This window comes from Dermacentor silvarum, chromosome 8 (genome assembly GCF_013339745.2).
Source record: "Dermacentor silvarum isolate Dsil-2018 chromosome 8, BIME_Dsil_1.4, whole genome shotgun sequence".
Taxonomy (NCBI): domain Eukaryota; kingdom Metazoa; phylum Arthropoda; class Arachnida; order Ixodida; family Ixodidae; genus Dermacentor; species Dermacentor silvarum.
The window spans coordinates 143,506,677-143,526,185 of record NC_051161.1 but is presented as its reverse complement, the minus strand read 5'-3'; the positions used below and the strand labels follow the sequence as shown (position 1 = coordinate 143,526,185).

The window sequence follows — 19,509 nt, the reverse complement described above, 5'->3', positions numbered from 1 at the left end:
CCATCTGGGTTTTGTTCCTTGACTGACGTCTAGAACGTGGAATTGCCAACCTCGTGACAAGCTCATTTCACTAATCAGCAGCTGACACCTATACACCTTCTCAACGAAACCGTCTTGGGTATCGCCTGAATGCTCTCTGCGCTGTACTAATTGCACGTGAACCCCCCTCGCAAATAGCATTGCAGATGCTGCTGCGCATGCTTTCGCACTCCCGTGGCACAGTCGAGAAAGGAGGCACTCTCTCAAGCCGATGAAAACGTCTTTAGTTTCTGCTGTAGACACCTTTGTCATCTGCCAGTTGAGAACGAATCGGGTCTTCGTTTGAAACTGTTCGCAAGCTTCGCAACAGCCTCAGTTAAACGTGCTGATTAATGAATATATTGATGGGATTTTACATACCAGAACCACGATCTGAATATGAGGCACGCCATAGTGGGGAACTCCAGGTTAATTCGACCACCTGGGGTTTTTAACGTGCATCTAACGCACGGTACACGGTCGCATTTGCCTTTCGCACTCATATAAATACTACCGCCGCGGCCGGGCGGCCCTCGTGCTTAGCAGCGCGATGTCATAGCCGCTGAGGCACCACGGCGTGTGTAAACGTTTTCGAAAAGTCATCTACGTACTATCAAATTTCAATGTGGAAGCAGCCGTGAAGGATTCAATTGCCTATGCGTCCAGCAAGTGTGGCTCGTACACTGAGTGACATTTTACTTAGTTATCCAATTAGCAATCTTTCATAGAAGGGAATGTAGTGTTCATTTCGTTGTCTTCATGTTCACTGTTTAATTATCGCGCGTATTTTAGGATAATTAATTTTGATTGCTAGGATAATAAACATCAGCTATTTTTACTCGAGCTTAAATTATTTTTCCAAATTTCCGAAAAAACAAGAAAAATATGGCTGCGGCTTACCTCAGCTAACGCTGGATATGCAAAGCGAAAGTTTGGTTTAGCCTTGTTAAGTCTTGGTTTCACCTGGTTAACATTTGATTAAGCTCTAATTATTATACTTAGGCATACACTCATCGTAAAGCCAGGTATAAATTATAATCCCACAAGTCCAAGCATTTTGCGAGCCGAACGGCTCGCTTTTCCTCAGTCTCCGACGCTAGCATCGCACGCTTGGCATTCCGGTCCCTCTCCAGTGAAGCAGCTCGTCGGGCGATATCTGCGGTGTGGTCAGACACCGCTTGCCGACGTTGGCTTAAATCCTTCCGCTCACGCGCAACGCTCAGAGAAGACAGCCCGGCCTCGCTCTCATTCATGGCGAGCGCGGCGTTCCTTTTAGCCAGGCGCGCGGCGAGTCACGTGGTTAGGCGGCAACCCAGTTGCGGCGAGTGCATGCGCCAAGCCGGCGGCGGCGGCAGCTGCGGAGCTCGGCGCGGCGAGTCACGAGATGCATTGCCTAGGATACGACGCAGCTGTGGGCAAATGAAGGTCAAATTGCTGGCGACGGCGAAACTCAGCTCGACTAGGTAATTAATGCTTTCGGTTTAATAATGATTTTCCCCTACGAAATATTTGCCGACATTTTGTATGCCTTGTCTCCCTGTTGAAAGCTTGGCTCCCGAAGCAGATCTAGTTCGGTGAATGCTAATAACGTCGTATCCATCTTTCAGTGAACCCCCGTATTGCTTGAAATACTAGATGTAACGTGTCAAGTATTTCCCTTTACAGGTTGAACTCGAACAGTGGATCCAAGGATACGGTGAAGACATGAGTGAGCTGGCAAGTAGCCATTTCGACGTGGTTATGTTCACGTACCTCCTTTGCTCAGTAAAGAACACGAGAAAAGTCCTCGAAGAAGCCAAGCGGGTTATGGTGAAAGTAAGTGATTCCAGTGTGGCTGTGGCAGTTCTAAAAAACTATTGCACTATATCTTCTTGTAGCACTTACACATGTGAAATTTTGTCAACAATTATGCTTCAAACAACGTGAATGCGGGACTACTCATTCAGTGGTAGTAGGCTGGTAGTAGCTACCAGCCTGTGGTAGTAGCAGTGGTAGTAGGCTGGTAGGGAGTAGTAGTAGTGGTAGTAGCTGGAAAAACATCAAGCTTTGGATCAATATTTAAGAGCCAAGTCACCGTTATGGAATAAATGACGCGTTGCCATATATTACAGATAAGTTGTGTCATACAAATGAATAGGCAGCAACGGACTGACGCCTTTCTAAACATGACACGAGAAACAATGTAAATCACAAAAGAAGCGAACAGACGCTTTGTTTATTTCATGCAAAATCATATACCGAGATAATCATAGGCAACTGAGATCATTTGCTGTGTTTCGCTTTGTTCGGGTGTTCCGATGAATTACTTGCGTGCCTTTAGCAGCTGTTCAGCCGTTCCGTTGCTTCCTGTGGCCCTTCTAATGCTTCTGTCAACGCGGGCAAAAAAAGGAAACCCTGAAGAGGAATATTTAATAATGTTGATCTCACAGTCTACTGCTCAGGCTTCCTGCTGCCTTTAGCCGGCCAGGTTGTGGCTCTCAGAGTATGCTCTGGTCACCATTGCAGTGGAATAGTAGCTCGGAGAAAGTGGCGTCGTGTCTGGTATATATATTTTCTATTAGCGTTGTTAAGGCATTTTCTATGCGTCTACCGCTTTTAATGAAAGACGGGCTCAATTTGATATGTTCTTGGTGTATTCAATTGCTTTTAAAAGCTGTGTTTGAGTTTGGTAACGACCGCTTTAATGCGCCAGCATTCTTAGCGAGTACCCCAGCTCTGTCAAGCGAAAATGCACGCGAAAAGTGTAAGGCCTGTATCTGCGCAAAAATGCTTTATTAGCAAAGTTAAGCCATCTAATCGTTATAATAGTATAAATGTAGATGATAGGTACTTTTACAAGCGATAAGGAAGATGTTAAACAAAAATATGATCAGAGAATGCCCAAACGATACATAGGGCTCTGCAGAAAATTTGGGGGGGGGGGGGGCAACTGAACTTTCGCAGTGACCCAACTTAAATTTGCAGGTGGGCCAACTTCAAATTTGGACATGGGCCCCAACTAAATTTGGAGGTGAGCCACCCTGAAATTTCGTGGTGGGCCAGCTAAAATTTGATAGTGGGCCTAGTTAAATTTGAGGGTGGACTGACCAGAAATCTCTGGGTAGGCCAACTGAAATTTGGTGGTATGCCTATGCACGCTTAGACAACTCTAGTGGAGAGTCTGCATTCTATTTCTACTCTGCCTTTCGCCAATGACTCATGCAAAACCCCAGCCTAGTTATTTTCGGGATCAGACAGTAGATGATCCGTCTGGCGAGAAACACAGAGAAAGTAAGAGAAGGAATTCCAACACAACGGATATCTTGCTCACCATTCGTAGTGTCTCTAAGATTCAGTTTTGCCAAATACACTTGTGTGCATGCATTCGTTTGACTTATTTCATTTGAATCCTATATGGATTGAAAACTTGGGTGGCGGGGAGTCGGCAGGGCCTCGCTAATCCTCGCTAAAGCCGTTTCCTTGTACAAAAACACAAACATTGCATTATAATAAAGTTGGAATATTTGCGGTGCATAAACTTGAGCGTTAATTGAAATTGCACATGGCATAGAATGAAAACAAATAACACAAATGAACGCATCGCGTTCAATTGTATAGCAAACGTGACTCTGCATGTCCTGTTTCTATCATGTTTTAGGTGATGAATTTGTAGAAATAGCAATTCTCTTTGAAATGTTCTTTGTTTCCTAAATGAGATGAAAAAGTGACGGCTTAATAACACGATCAAACTTTGATTATAGTTAGCTTGTTTGTGCGTGTTTTTATGACAGCCTGTTAATTAAGAAATTCCATATCAAATTGAGCAAGTGACATCACACACACAACCAGTCGCAGAGATTTCGGTTCAGTGGCATCATTATTTTGTTGTTATCATATGTTTGTCATTTGACAGAGATCTGACTGTTTTGAAGTAATATAAACCTGAGTGACAGCGGCCATATGCACGGGGGTTGGCAGCCTTCGGGTGACGCATGAGTTTAAGCTACTTGTGACATGAACAGCCGTGGACGCACAGTCGATCTTCGTTTATGAAAAAGTAAATGTAGGAGTTCTTTGACAGGCACACTTTGGTTGGAGATGAGGACGACAATGGAATTAACAAAGAAAATACACGGGTAGTCGCATAAGAGAGACTCTTAATACAAAACCGTACACCTAATGCTTCCTGACTAATAAAGGTGTTTTTGCCGGGTGCATATAAATGCTGTAATGGCGGAAAAAAAGCTAACATCGCCGTACGGTTGATTTCTTGTTATCTAGCCGCACAACCAAACGACATACAGATGTGAGGTCCTTTATTCTCTTATATAAGGTATCCCTGAAGAACTTCCCTTGAAAGGTGCAAATTAATACAGTGCAGATCAGTCTATAGCCTCGTAAGAGCGGTTTAGCCGGCAGCAAGATATATATATATATATATATATATATATATATATATTGTAAGGGTGTTTATTCGGCAGACCTTGGAGCAGCGCAGCGTCAACGGTCAGCGCACTAACAGCTTCCCAGCACGAGAGCCGTTGCTGAGCGAGAGCGCTTGACCCACTAGCGTTTAGAGCCAGTAGCGCTGTATCCACTAACGTGTCTCTCTTCTTCACTACAATCACCCCCGGGAGCGATAAGGGAGCCATCCGGCGACCTAACAGCTCGTCACGATGAGCGGGTCGAAGTAACGCTTGAGACGGTCGACATGGACAATGTCTCGTCCACGGCGGCGCATGTCTGAAGATGGCTCAACTGGTTCGATTACGTAGTTCCCAGGGGATGCGCGTTCGAGAACACGATAAGGGCCTTCATACTTCGGGACCAGTTTTGATGAGAGACCAGGGGCAGTGAAAGGGACTGAGAGCCACATGAGCGCTCCCGATTCGAAGGTGACCGTGGAAGTGGCGTCACCGCGAGAGCTCCTCTGGCGCTCTTGGTCATCGGAAGTAAAGGCCCGTGCTAGGTCGCGGCACTCTTATGCATGCCTGACCGTGGCAGAAATAGGCACACACTCGGATGCATCCTGCCGGTACTGTAGAATGGTGTCGATGGTGTGCGAAGGGTGTCGACCATACAATAAGAAATAGGGTGAAAATCCAGTGGTGCTCTGCGTAGCGGTATTATACGCGTAGGTCACGAAGGGCAGAATGGCGTCCCAGTTCGTGTGGTCGGAGGTGACGTACATTGAAAGCATGTCGCCGAGTGTACGGTTGAAGCGTTCTGTGAGGCCATTCGTTTGAGGGTGGTACGCCGTAGTCGTACGATGAACAACGTGGCACTCCTTGAGAATCGCTTCAACTACTTCCGACAGAAAGACGCGTCCGCGGTCGCTGAGCAGTTCTTGAGGTGGACCATGCCGCAGGATGAATCGGCGAAGTAGGAAGAGGCAACATTGCGCGCCGTAGCTGCTGGAAGAGCGGCGGTTTCGGCGTATCGTGTAAGATGATCTACTGCCACAATGGCCCAGCGGTTACCAGCCGACGTCAAGGGAAGTGACCCATACAAATCGATGCCAACGCGCCCGAACGGCCGGGTAGGGCAGGGTAGAGGCTGCAGACCAGCTGGCGAGAGTTGGGGTGAAGATTTTCGGCGCTGGCAGTCGGGGAATGAGCGAACGAACTTTTGAACGTAGTTGTACATTCCTCGCCAGTAGTAGCGTTGTCGGAGGCACTGGTACGTTTTGAAAAGTCCCGAGTGTGCACAGTGTGGATCAGAGTGGAACGATGCGCAGATTTCAGAACGCAGGCTTCGAGGTACTACTAATAACCACTGGCGGCCGTCAGAGGTGTAATTGCGTCGGTGAAGCAGGTGGTCGCGAATGGCGAAATGGCGAGCTTGACAGCGCAACGCACGAGTGGTTGGCGGCGATGACGGGTCAGCAAGGAAGTCTATGATGGAGGCAATCCAGGGGTCCTTGCGCTGCTCGAAAGCGATGGTCTCAATGTCGATGGAAGAAACGTCAAGCTGGGATAGTGAGCAGCAGGCATTGTCGTTATGCAAGGGAGAACGTGAGAGGGCATCAGCGTCAGCATGCTGGCGTCCGTTGCGGTACAGTACGCGGATATCGTAATCCTGTAAGCGCAGCGCCCAGCGGGCGAGACGACCTGAGGGATCCTTCAATGACGACAGCCAGCATAGTGCATGGTGGTCCATGACCACATCAAATTGGCGACCATACAAATAGGGCCGGAACTTATTAAGCGCCCAGATGATTGCCAGACATTCTTTTTCCGTGACGGTGTAATTGGTCTCGGCTTTAGTAAGCGTACGGCTTGCATATGCCACAACGTATTCAGGAAACCCTTCTTTGCGCTGCGCTAGGACAGCGCCGAGGCCAACACCGCTGGCATCTGTGTGCACCTCAATAGGTGCCGTTGGGTCGTAGTGGCGCAAAATAGGAGGAGACGTCAGCAAACGACGGAGTTTAGTGAACGCCTCGTCACACTCGGATGACCACGAATGGAGTGGTCCGTTGCCTCCGAGGAGCTTCGTCAGGGGCGATATGACGGCGGCGAAATTGCGAATGAAGCGCCTGAAGTAGGAACACAAGCCTACGAAACTGCGCAATTCTTTGACGGACGTCGGTTTAGGGAATTCGGCGACGGAACGAAGTTTGGCTGGATCGGGGAGGATTCCATCCTTCGAGACGACATAACCTAGTATCGTGAGCTGCCGCGCTGAAAATCGGCACTTCTTTAGGTTCAGTTGGAGGCCAGCGTTTTCTAAGCACGTCAAAACACGCCGTAGGCGTTGAAGGTGCGTGGTGAAGTCAGAGGCAAAAACAACAACGTCGTCGAGATAACATAAGCATGTGTGCCACTTCAAACCGCGCAGAACTGTGTCCATCATGCGCTCAAAGGTTGCTGGCGCATTACAAAGTCGAAACGGCATGACGTTAAATTCGTATAAACCGTCGGGTGTGACAAAGGCTGTCTTCGGCCTATCGACGTCAGCCATGGGTACTTGCCAATATCCGGAGCGTTAATCTAGAGATGAAAAGAATTCTGCTCCTTGTAGGCTATCGATAGCGTCATCGATTCGCGGCAGCGGGTAAACATCTTTGCGAGTGATCTTGTTCAGGCGCCGATAGTCTACAGAGAACCGTACCGAGCCGTCTTTTTTCGTAACAAGGACGACAAGAGATGCCCATGGACTGTTCGAGGGTCGGATCACTTCGCGGCGAAGCATATCGGCCACTTGCTCATTAATCACACGGCGTTCTGTGGCAGAGACGCGATATGGGCGTTGCCGCAATGGCGGTTGGGAGCCAGTGTCAATATGGTGCGTGACAGCAGACGTCCGGCTCAGAGAAGGTTGCCCGACATCAAAAGAAGAACTAAATTCTTCTATGATGCGCAGAAGCTGATAACGCTGAGCAGGGGTGAGGCCATCGGCAATAGATGAATCGAACACACCTGTGGGCAAAGGTTCTGACGTAGAGAGAGAACTGAGCGTGTTGTAACTGGCGCAGGACGTGGCTTCGGGAACATCCGTAATTTGTACGTCGTCGATCACCTCCACATGGCCAAGACATTCGCCTTGAAGCAGCATCACGGGGTACGAGAAGGGGTTACAGACGAAAATAGCGGTGGAGCCCTGTTTGACGTTCACAGTTGCAAAAGGTAGCAGCAGACCTTTTCGAGCATAAAATCGGCCAGACGGAGAAAGTAGGGCGACGGCGTCAGAGAGGCTGCTGCAATGCATTGAGACAATCACTGACGACTTGGGAGGAACGCTGGTGTCGTGCCTGACGAGCAGTTTGTTCGCAAAAGAAGCATTATCGACAGGCGTCATATCTGAGATCGGCGACAGTTCTAGTTCGGCCCGTGCACAATGAATAACAGCATTGTGGCGGGCGAGAAAGTCTCACCCCAGGATAACTTCGTGGGAGCACGAAGAAATCACAACAAATTCGATGGCGTATACAACGTCCTCGATGAGAACACGAGCGGTGCACGCCGCTAGCGGATGAATACGCTGTGCGCCTGCTGTGCGGAGGGAGAATCCGGCAAGGGGCGTCGTGACCTTTCGAAGCAAGCGACAAAGCTTTGCGTCCATAACTGACACAGCGGCTCCGGTATCCACGAGGGCATATGTGCGAACACCGTCAACTAACACGTCTATCACATTGGTTGGGCTACGTTGAGGACTTTCGCGTTTCGACGGCGTCGCAGCCCTTGCCTCATGGACTGCGACGATTAGTTTTCCTCATCCCGAGCTCCGGGACGAGGCCGCATCGGTGATAGGGAGCGTCGGCGTGGAGAAGGTGAGCGGCGAATGTTGGCAGACCGGCGGAATGGTGGTGACGCAGCCCGAGATTCGTCGTCGTAATATCGGCGCGGAGAACCCACCATAGGACTTGGCGCATATGGTGTAGCGCTTGGCGACTGTACGCGACTACAGTGGCGTGCGACGTGGCCTGCGTAGCCGCACGCAAAACATATCGGCCGATTGTCCGCCGTACGCCACCGAGTCGCTGTGGCAGGTCCCATCCATGTGGGAGGACGCGTTGGACGTGGCGGTTGGTCAAGTGATTGCACGGCAGGCTGTTGTCGGGGCATAGCGAGGACTTCGGCATACGTGAGAGGTCCCCGCTGAGGGAGTTGTTGAGGCTGGGTGACGACTTCCGCGTAGCTGAGTGGCACAGTCATTGGTATCTGTTGGGGCCTGGCCATGACTTCGGCGTAGCTGTGAGGCGCAGCCGCAGGAACGCGCTGGTGGTGCTCAGGCAAAACCTCGCGCAGTTCTTGCGCTATCACGCGGCGAAGCGGAGGCCCAAAACTTGGCGTTGGCGCGTGTACCGGCTGCGGCTGTGCAAAATCCATTAATGAGAGTTGCCGGGCAACTTCCTCGCGGACGAACGCCTTCATTTCTGGGAGCAAAGCTGTCGGGTCGGACATGGCCGCCAAACCGGCGAGGTGTTCGTCATACGGTAGGGATCGACGGGTCAGTGATCGCTGCCTGCGGAGTTCTTCATAGCTCTGGCACAGTGCGATAATTTCAGCCACAGAGCGAGGACTTTTGGCCAGCAACATGTTAAAGGCGTCGTCTTCTATGCCCTTCAGGATGTTGCGAATTCGATCAGACTCCGCCATGGTCGAATCGACTTTCCTGCATAGGTCCAGGACATCTTCAATATAGCTGGTGAATGTTTCTCCTGGCTGTTGAGCTCGTTCCCGCAAACGCTGCTCGGCCCGCAGCTTGCGAACAGCAGGGCGACCAAATACATCGGCGAGGGAAGTCTTAAATTCAGACCATGTCTAGAACTCTGTTTCGTGGTTATTATACCACAGGCTGGCCACACCAGCGAGGTAGAACAGAACATGGCGCAGTTTGTCCGCTTCGTCCCACTTGTTATGGGCGCTTACCCTGTCATACGCCGTGAGCCATTCGTCCACGTCAGTGTCGTCCGCTCCAGTGTAGATAGGAGGGTCGCGGTGACGAGGTACCCCGGGACACGCATTGGGCGCGGGATGAGGCGTTTGCTCGGAGGCGTCTTGGGGCATGGTAGATGGTAGGGTACGGGACCAGAGTTCCAGGATGATTGTCTGAGGTTACCCAGCACCTCCACCAATTCTAAGGGTGTTTATTCGGCAGAGCTTGGAGCAGCGCAGCGTCAACGGTCAGCGCAGTAACAGCTTCCCAGCACGAGAGCCGTTGCTGAGCGAGAGCGCTTGACCCACTAGCGTTTAGAGCCTGTAGCGCTGTATCCACTAGCGTGTCTCTCTTCTTCACTGCAATATATATATATATATATATATATATATATATGGGAAAAATATAGGTTGAGGTTGAAGACGCACGTACGAAAGAAACCATACTTTATATCCTACATTTTTGCCGGGGTCCGGCCTTCGTCATGGAATACATGAAACGGTAAGGCGTTGTGCTTAAATACCTGCATGGTATGGGGGGAGGGGGGGGCGACAAATTGTTGCTGTAAGGTACTTAACCCGTGTCGAACCAGCATTGCACATCTCACAGGTGATTTAAAAAATAAAAAATTCTACGCCACGGCATGGGTGCAAGCACAGGTTTGTACAGGTTCGCAGAGTAGCAAATGTAACCAACCAGTCTTCATACATCAGGAATAGGGTTTACAAAAAGAGCACACATACCTTTAAAAAAAAGAAAAAGCAACCAGGGGAAATACAAACAGCCATGAAAGGAGATAGCTTTTTGCTGTAGGGTACTTGCACCGTGACGAATCATCACTCAAACTTGCTAAGAATGCACCACGCAATGATTGCAACGACAGTTTCGTAGAGCAAAAAATGCTACAAAGGACTGGAAAGGAAAGGAAGGGGCCGTTGGCTTTTTGTGGTTATGATTGCGAAAACGAGACCCTCGGTTCCCCTTATATTTCATATTTCATTATGACGGTCTCGAATCTGGCCCTCTTGATGTCATTATGTAGCATGCGAGGGTTTATTAGTCATGTGCCTGCTCTCCCAAGATCACGTGTATCGTAACGGCATCGGACTAAAGAGGATGTTCCACATCTGAGTGGCGCTGGCTATATATATATATATATATATATATATATATATTGTAAGCACATTTCACGTACTTCATCGTTCTAATTTGTATATAGCCATCATCATCCCTGTTTCTCTTCTTCGTGTTTGAGCCTCGGCCGTGCCGGTGGAATAAACGGGTCTGCCAGTGCTGCCTGTCCTGGTCGTCTTCCGTCTTTCAAAGTGGTGGAGGTGCGTCAAGATCCCGACGTCCTCCTGCGTTCCTGCCCTACCTGGAGCTACGTTCCGGTCGCCGCCTGCGCCCAGCCACCCCCACAGCTATGACCACCCCTGCGTCGGCCGCCGGCACTATCGCTACCCCTAACGCTCCTGCTCCTACGACATCGGCTGCACTGACATCGTGCACCATTACCACCCCTCATCGTGATCCACCAGCCTTTGCGGGTCTCCGCGGGGAAGACGTCGACGACTGGCTCGCCAACTACAACCGCGTGAGTTCGGCCAATGGGTGGACCGATAGACAGAAGTTGACTAACGTCGCGTTCTATCTGACCAACGTTGCGAAGACGTGGTATTTTAACCACGAAACTGACTTCGCCGACTGGTCAGCGTTTACTACCAGCTTGCGGTAAATTTTCGCGTCTTCATCTGGCCGTTCAGAAGTCGCCAAACAGAAGCTCGCTGCGCGTGTTCAACTTCCACAAGAGTCATATACATCGTACATCGAAGATGTCCTGGCTCTATGCCGCCGCGCCAACGTTGGAATGACGGAAGCCGAACGCATTCGCCATATTCTTAAAGGCATTGGTTCCATCGCATTCAACGTCTTAGCTGTCCAAAATCCTACCTCGGTTCAAGATATTACATCGATGTGCCAGCGCTTGGACGAGCTTCACGCCCTCCGTCTTCACCGTAACAGCGACCTTCCAATGCCACCTCATTCTGATTTACGTGCTCTTATCCGCTCTATTATTCGCGAAGAACTTCAGGAGCAGCAACAGCGGCGATCCACTGTTGTTCCCGCCCCATCGTCAACGTTCGACTTGCGCAACCTTGTGAAGGAGGAGTTGGCAGCCATGACCACACCGACAACGTCTGTTGCCCCAGCAGCGTTCCCGATGCCCACATACGCGGAAGTCGCTGCAATGCCACCTGCTACTGTCCCTTCTGGGCCTCCTGACCTCACCTGCGGCCATTTGGCCTCTATGGGCGCCCGAGCACCTGCTGCACCTTCGTATACTCCGTGGCGTCCACCTCGTCCGGTCTGCTTTTACTGCGGTATACGGGGCCACATATCGCGTTACTGCCGTCGCCGCCAGCTGGATGTAAGTCGAGGCTATGCCGATTTCGAGCGAGACGAGAACCGACGACACGACGCTTACTACCCAGGCCCGCCCGCTTTTACGCAGCGTCGTTCTCCATCTCCTCCAGCGTCTCCACGTCTGCCTCAGGGCTCCCGTTCGGCTAGACGACGTTCTCCTTCTCCCTACCGCCGCTCTGCATCACCGCTTCGCCCCATCTCCCGCCTTGCTGACCAACACTCGGAAAACTAAGGATTGCAGTTTTTGGAGGGACAACTGCGTCCTGTCGAACTTCGGAAATACCTCCTTGTCGCCCGGCCAATATGCTATCTGTAACTCTCGAAGGTGTTCCTGTGCAAGCTCTCGTCGATACTGGTGCCACTGTTTCCGTTCTGCGTAGTGATTTGTGCTCACGACTCCGTAAAGTCAGAACGCCTTATCTTGGACCCGTTTTACGCGGCGCTAATAACGTACCCATTCACCCCGACGGACAATGTACGGCTCGTGTTTTGATCGACGGCATTCGTCACCACATTGAGATGATTGTGCTACCCGCGTGCATCCATGAACTTATTCTCGGTTGGGACTTCCTGCATTCTGCCTCCGCTGTTATATCATGTAGGGAGAAAGTCGTCCACATCACAGATACCACGGATGCACCTATTTTGGAGTCGTCACCCTCCATCTTGAACTTGGCTGTCGCTGCAGATTACGTCCTGCACCCTGGTCACGAACACATTGTAGCTGTCACATCCGGCCAGCTAACCGATGGAGACGCACTGGTTACCCCCTCTTCACGCTGCACTTCACGAGGAATTCTAGTCGCCCCTTGTCTCGTCCGGTTTTCATGTGGCCGATCTCTCCTGTACGCCTGCAACACAACCCCAGATCCTGTATTGTTGCCCAAAGGGATGACCGTGGCAACCTTCACCGACCCGCCACTGATCTCTGTCGCAGCGCTTTCCCCTTCTTCGTCACCAGTACCAACCTCAGGTTTGGATTCTTCTTCTCTCCGATCCCTACTTGGTTCTGACCTAACCGCTGCCCAGTCGGATGCGTTACTCGCCCTTTTGGCTAAGCACAAATCCTGCTTTCATAGCTGTGCCACCGCACTGGGCCAGATTCCGTAGCTGCACACCGCATCGAAACCGACGGTTCTGCAATTATACGCCGTCGCCCATATCGTGTTTCGCAGTCGGAAAGGAAGATCATTGAAGAACAAGTTGATGACATGCTAGCACGAAATAATATACGACCTTCATCCAGTTCCTGGGCGTCTCCTGTCGTTCTGGTGAAGAAAAAGGATGGTTCTGTTCGCTTTTGCGTTGATTATCGAGCGCTCAATAAGATTACACGCAAGGATGTGTATCCCATGCCTCGAATTGACGACGCCTTAGATACACTACAAGGAGCGGAATATTTTTCCAGCCTTGATCTGCGATCGGGATATTGGCAAATTCCCATGAACGAGGCTGACAAAGAGAAAACCGCTTTCGCCACGCCGGACGGACTTTATGAATTTAATGTAATGCCATTTGGCCTGTGCAACGCTCCAGCCACATTTGAGCGTATGATCGACACTGTTCTTCGTGGCCTTAAGTGGAAGACCTGCCTCTGTTATCTGGATGACATCGTTGTTTTTTCTTCCAGCTTCAGCCAACACCTACAGAGATTAGACGAATTCCTCCAATGCCTTTCAGATGCTGGTCTCCAGATTAATACTAAAAAGTGCACATTCGCCAGCAGAAGCATCAAAGTGCTGGGTCACGTCGTTTCAAAAGACGGCGTCCAACCTGGCCCTGAGAAGATTGCTGCTGTGCTTCAATTCCCTTGCCCATCAAATCAAAAAAAACATTGCGCAGCTTTCTCGGCATGGCGTCTTACTTTCGCCGTTTTATACGCAATTTTGCTACAATAGCAGCTCCTCTACATAAGCTCCTGGTCACCGGCGCCTCTTTCACATGGTCCGAAGACTGTGAGTCGGCATTTCAAGCCCTTAAGAAACATCTCACTTCCGGACCGGTGCTTCGCCATTTTGATGAGAGGGCACCCACTATACTCCACACTGACGCAAGTGCGCAAGGCATCGGAGCAGTGCTCCTGCAACGGGGTCCCGCGTCTAAAGAGCAGGTTGTGGCGTATGCTAGCCGGACCCTCTCGCCATCTAAACGGAACTACACGATCACAGAGCAGGAATGCCTGGCTATTGTTTGGTCCATTCAGAAGTTTCGCCCATATCTCTATGGTCGTCACTTCACCATCGTCACCGACCATCATGCTCTGTGTTGGCTGTCATCTCTGAAGAACATGTCAGGACGCCTGGGACGCTGGATACTGCGCTTACAAGAATATGATTTCACGATAACGTACCGGTCTCGCAAATGTCATCATGATGCAGACGCACTGTCTCGATGCCCGCTTTCGCCTTCTATCGATCGTGCGCACTCCCCGTCTCTACCACGTCACTCTGACGCTACGCCTACCGCCCACCAGCTCACGCTAATGTCACTGGATCAAGCTCAGCTTTCTTCACGCTCCGATTTAGCTTCCCTTCAGCACGGAGACTCCTACTGTCGAACTCTCATTGATCGCCTTCGCGGCCTAACTAAACCACCCAACAGCCGCTTGCGACGCCAGCTTCAGCAATTTCGCCTTCAAGATGGGGTGCTTCATCGTTATATTTATCATCCTACGGGTAACAAGTGGGTCCCAGTCATCCCTCGCTGCCTTCGTCTTCGAGTTTTAGAAGCATTTCATGATGACGTTGCCAGCCGGCCACTTAGGCTTCCACAAGACCTACGACCGCATCAAGACCCGCTGCTTCTGGCCTGGATTGTCCACAACGGTAGCCAAATACGTTACCTCATGTGCGTTGTGTCAGCACCTGCAAACGCTCCACATCCCCGCCTGCCGGTTTTCTTCAGCCTCTGCCATGTCCGACCGAACCTTTCGAGTCCGTTGGAATTGACTTATATGGTCCCTTGCCGTTGACGCCCTCCAGTCACCGCTGGATCGTCACAGCGGTAGACCACTTAACAAGATACGCCGAGACTGCGCCTCTTCGATCTGGTGCTGCTTCTGAGGTTGCTGACTTTTTCCTGCGATCCATAGTCTTGCGCCATGGTGCTCCTCGCGTTCTTTTGTCCGATCATGGCAAAGCCTTCATGTCCCACGTCCTCGAAGAAGTCTTGCGGCAGAATAATACGAAGCATAAAACCACTTCTACATATCACCCGCAAACTTACTGAACGGTTTCGAGCCCTGTTACTTAACACCCGAAGCCTTACTGAACGCTTCCACCGAACGCTCTCTGACATGATTTCTATGTACTTACGTCCTGACCACACAAACTGGGACAACATCCTTCCCTGTGTTACATTCGCTTATAATACTGCGACACAACGAACTACCGGTTACAGCCCTTTCTTCCTGGTGTATGGACGATCTGCCTCCTCCGTCTTCGACACCGAATTCTTTTTCTCTCCTGCTTCGCCTAACACCTCCCTCCCAGAAGAGTTTGCAGCTCGACTCGCGCATTGCCGTGAAATTGCTCGTCGCAACACCGCCGCTACACAAGAAGAAAGAAAACGTCGCTGCGACAGTAAACGCCGCGACATCGCCTTCTATCCTGGAGACCAAGTCCTCCTATGGACGCCGGTTCGAACCCCTAGACTTTGCGAGAAATTCCTTCACCGGTACATTGGGCCTTACACAGTCCTACAACAAACTTCCGCAGTGAACTATCTAGTCACTCCGCTTCACTCCGTCGAGGACCGCCGTCGTCGTAGTGCAGAAATTGTTCACGTCTCCCGCATGAAGCACTCTATTCAACGTTCAGCCGATCTGTAGATTGCGGCCAGGTTGGCCGCTTTCACGAGGGAGGCAAATTAGTGTAAGCACATTTCACGTACTTCATCGTTCTCATTTGTATATAGCCATCATCATCCCTGTTTCTCTTCTTCTTCGTGTTTGAGCCTCGGCCGTGCCGGTGGAATAAACGGGTCTGCCAGTGCTGCCTGTCCTGGTCGTCTTCCGTCTTTCAATATATATATTTGGCAACCGCTTTCATGTCACAGGCGGAGAAAAGCAGCTTGAGTGCCACTACACTCACTCAAGAAATAAATGCGGCTGCGTTTTTACGTCCATGTTTTATGTTTTTGCGACAGTCACATACACATAAGTCTTTCGGATTATACTGTTAACGTCATATGACATGGTGTGTACATAGAGAACTTCCACCAGACTCCTCCTCGCGTAACAATCTATCATTATCCATCTACAATTTATTTGCTAAGGCATTCAGGAAACATGCTGAAAAAAACCTGATGTCAGGCTTGCATCCGCAGCGCCAAAGAGGGCGCAAAAAATCAGAAAGATCATGTTCACCAACAATCGTTAACATTACCTCGCATTCTTCAGCAAAAAAAAAGCACATATGTTTGAAAATCAGCGCAAACTAACCTTTGTATTTCTGTTCAGCATCTGTCCTGAGCACAAGCCTGTTGAGTGAACTTGGTGACTGCGGGTTGGTAACTTGTTCGTGATTCCGGTTGAGCGAGGGGTGTACATTTAGCACACATAAAAGTGCTTGAACCTTGACCGGAAATGTGAAACATTTTACAAAACAACTTAATTCGCTCGGATAACTCCCCTGCCAACAAAAAGAAAGTCTATAAATTGAAGCTTAACTGTTGCACATGTACAAGAGCCTTTTAATGCTTTAGCATTCTTAGGAAACTTCCCGCACCTTTCGTGGGCAGCCATCTTTTTGTAAGGTAAGCCTCTAACCATTTTCCCGCCTAGCTGGATCACTTTGTAGTCAATGGTCAAATGGGTAGTGCATCGGGCTGCTGTATGAGGTAACAGGGCTCGAAACCAATCATCGGACCAACTTGGGTCACTGCGTATGTGGTAATGTGTAGACATGTGCCGCTCTTGAATGAATCCGTTTCATGGCTACAAGGGTCATTGCAGATGCGAAACTGGGTAGGTACTGCAGCCTATAATGAATCCCTCTGACGTCGACATGGAGCACTCGGTAAGTGCCATTCGGTCTGTGCTGATCTCCAATGAACCTCCTCGATGCCAGCTTGGGCCACTAGGTATGTACCAGTAGGTGTGTGCCACTCTTCACTGAACGACATTGACGCCAACTTGTGTGACTACATATGTACCACTGAAAATGTGCCGCGCTACAATGACAAAAAAGATCCATAAAATTTCTCCGGTGCGGGGCGTAACTGAACCCACGTCGAAAGGGCTCCTCATGGACAGTAACCCGATGCTTTAGGAGGCTGCGTCACAATTGCAGTGGGTACGTCTCACTTTTCAATGAACGTCCTTAACACCAATGCTTTAGCGAGCAGCGCTATGAATGCATTAGGTATGTACTAAAACCTGAATAAAGCAAGCAGGCTAGGAGACTATTTGTCCCCGCCCCGTTTTAAAGTGGATGCAAAAGACATCATCATCACCGAAGCGCGATAGAGCTACCGCAGTAGTACACAGCTCTTACATAACTCATTTCGACGGTAGCAATACTTTAGGTCGTTATATTGATTCAGTGCTAAACGCACTACCGTCGACAACCAACGTGAGATGGGTCCTGCCGAATTGTTTCGTTAATGAAATGACTTGCAGAACATTGAGGTCAAGCTGGTAGCATGTATTATTGCGAAAGCATTGCATGCCATATTTCGCGAAAATCCGGTGGCGGTGGGACCAAAACATGGTACCGAAAATGGCTGACAGCGCTAAGAGTAACAAACTTGGAGGACGCTTAAGCTTCGCCTTTAAGAGCGGAACGTGATAGGATTAAGAGATCCTGAATGCCTCTCACGCTTCCCGACAACTGCTGCTTATGGAACTGTAATGTTTTCCTGGAAACGCTGGTGACGAACACTATGCACGAAGGCGAGCTTCCTGGTTCGTTTGTAAGCGAAGCCTCAAATGGCTAGGCGAAATGCAAAAGCTTCTTGTTAGTCGCCTGTCCACAGAGAACTATCGTCATCCACACTGGCTCGCGCGTCGTCGTCTTCTACCGCAGCTGGTTCGTTGGCGCCCCTCCGGTTAAGCTCGTGCTCGTGCTCGGCACGAGCTCATGCCACTGCTCCCGCTTTCGTCCTCATCGTCGTCGCCGTCGTCTTCCACAGCTTCATGGCTGCGTTGCCGCTCATCATGGTTTGGTTTGGTTTGGTGCCTATAGAAATAGTACAACCCACTACGGGGGATTGGCCATGAATCGAGCGGCAGTGGGAAGAAAAAAGAATGGATACTTAAATGAGATTTTCTTACTTAAGAATGAGAGAATAAATGAATTCTAATCGTTAATATTAATTTTCATGCTATAGCATCTTAAATTTGAAGCAAATAGTTTTGTTGTCTTGTTGTGAAAAAAATTAGCATGGCAGTCTCCTTGCTTCCATTACAAAGGTAAATATGGCATCACATACGTTGCTATTACAGTGTCCTAGTGCTGACGCCGCAGAGATAGTATGATAGGTAGCGTAATGGTAAATCCAAGTTGGCGGAGGGGACCTTCTAGAAGTCGTTTTCTATGCATGCTGAACCTACGACATTCTATAAAGAAATGATCCATAGTTTCGGGTTTATTGCAATAAAAACATTGAGGGGTAAGTGATAAACCAGACATATGGGAATAGAAATTAAGCCTTGGTATTCGGGAACGCATTCTAGTAAATGAAACTTCAAATTTTCTTGTTGAACACCATCTGCTGTGCCAAGGAAATCTAAGGTGCTGAAAATTAGTGTTATTGAGTACACATGATTTGGCATGTTCTTCTTGGACGGCAAAATTTTTAAATCTCGCAGAAGTGACGTATCATCATTCCAATGTAGAATTTTGCTTCTCTTTTGTCGTCATAATAGGGAGGCCCCATTTACGGGGGTGTATCAGGCATTGCTTAACGGGGTATGAGCCAGCCATTCATTCTCTCACGTAAGAGAAAGATTTAATTTCGAAGCAATTTAATTTTGAAAAATCGCAAGCGGCAATGGCGGGCGAATGCTGGTAACCACGCCGCCGAGCAAACTCGATACATCGAACACAAGCGACAACGGGGGACTGCGGCCATATCGTCAGTGACGTCGTTCTCTCGATGGCAGCCGAACGTGTGTGTAACCTCATTTAGAAACACGAAGGCGTAACCAACAATTAAGAAACACTGTAATGAACCGTCGGGATTAACGCAGTAGTAAACACCGGGGCCGCACTGTTTCAGCTTCCCTGGTTAACCATCTTCACGGGGTGCTTGGGCGGTGACATTTTTTGTTAACAGACAGAGCGTTCCGAGCATCAACCTTTCTAACCACTTTTCGGAACATTGTTTTTGTACGCCTGCGTTGTTTGTGGTCTCCCTAATTTTCTGCCACCAAACCTCCAATCGCCTTTTACTTGTCTCTATTGCGGACATGTTTACTTACCAACTTGCAATCCCTGAACCCAAGGGCTTCAAGGAGGCCAGCGGAGCCTTAACAGACAGCTGCATAGATATCCTGACATTCCAAAAAATTGACAGTCACTTCATAGAGAAACATACTACGTAAAGAGCGGACACTCCCGTAGGGCCTTGCGGCCCAGCTACTGCACTGCTACCGACGCGACCAGCGGCTGGTCAGACCGTCAATTTTGTCTTCCGAGATTCGGGACGCCTGGTTTGGCTCTGTTTTGGTTTCGGTTTTGACAGCAGCGCTTTTCAATATGATTT

At 49.7% G+C, this 19,509-nt stretch overlaps 1 protein-coding gene across 1 annotated transcript in view; it reads left to right on the top strand.

Annotated features, from left to right (window-relative positions):
- The window catches only part of LOC125947733 (thiol S-methyltransferase METTL7B-like), a 73,242-nt gene that overhangs the window by 22,176 nt on the left and 31,557 nt on the right, over positions 1–19,509 (top strand). Inside the window, exon 2 of the mRNA XM_049672991.1 lies at positions 1,684–1,833. Within this exon, the coding sequence (XP_049528948.1) occupies positions 1,684–1,833 (150 nt within the window). The remainder of the gene's footprint in view (positions 1–1,683; positions 1,834–19,509) is intronic.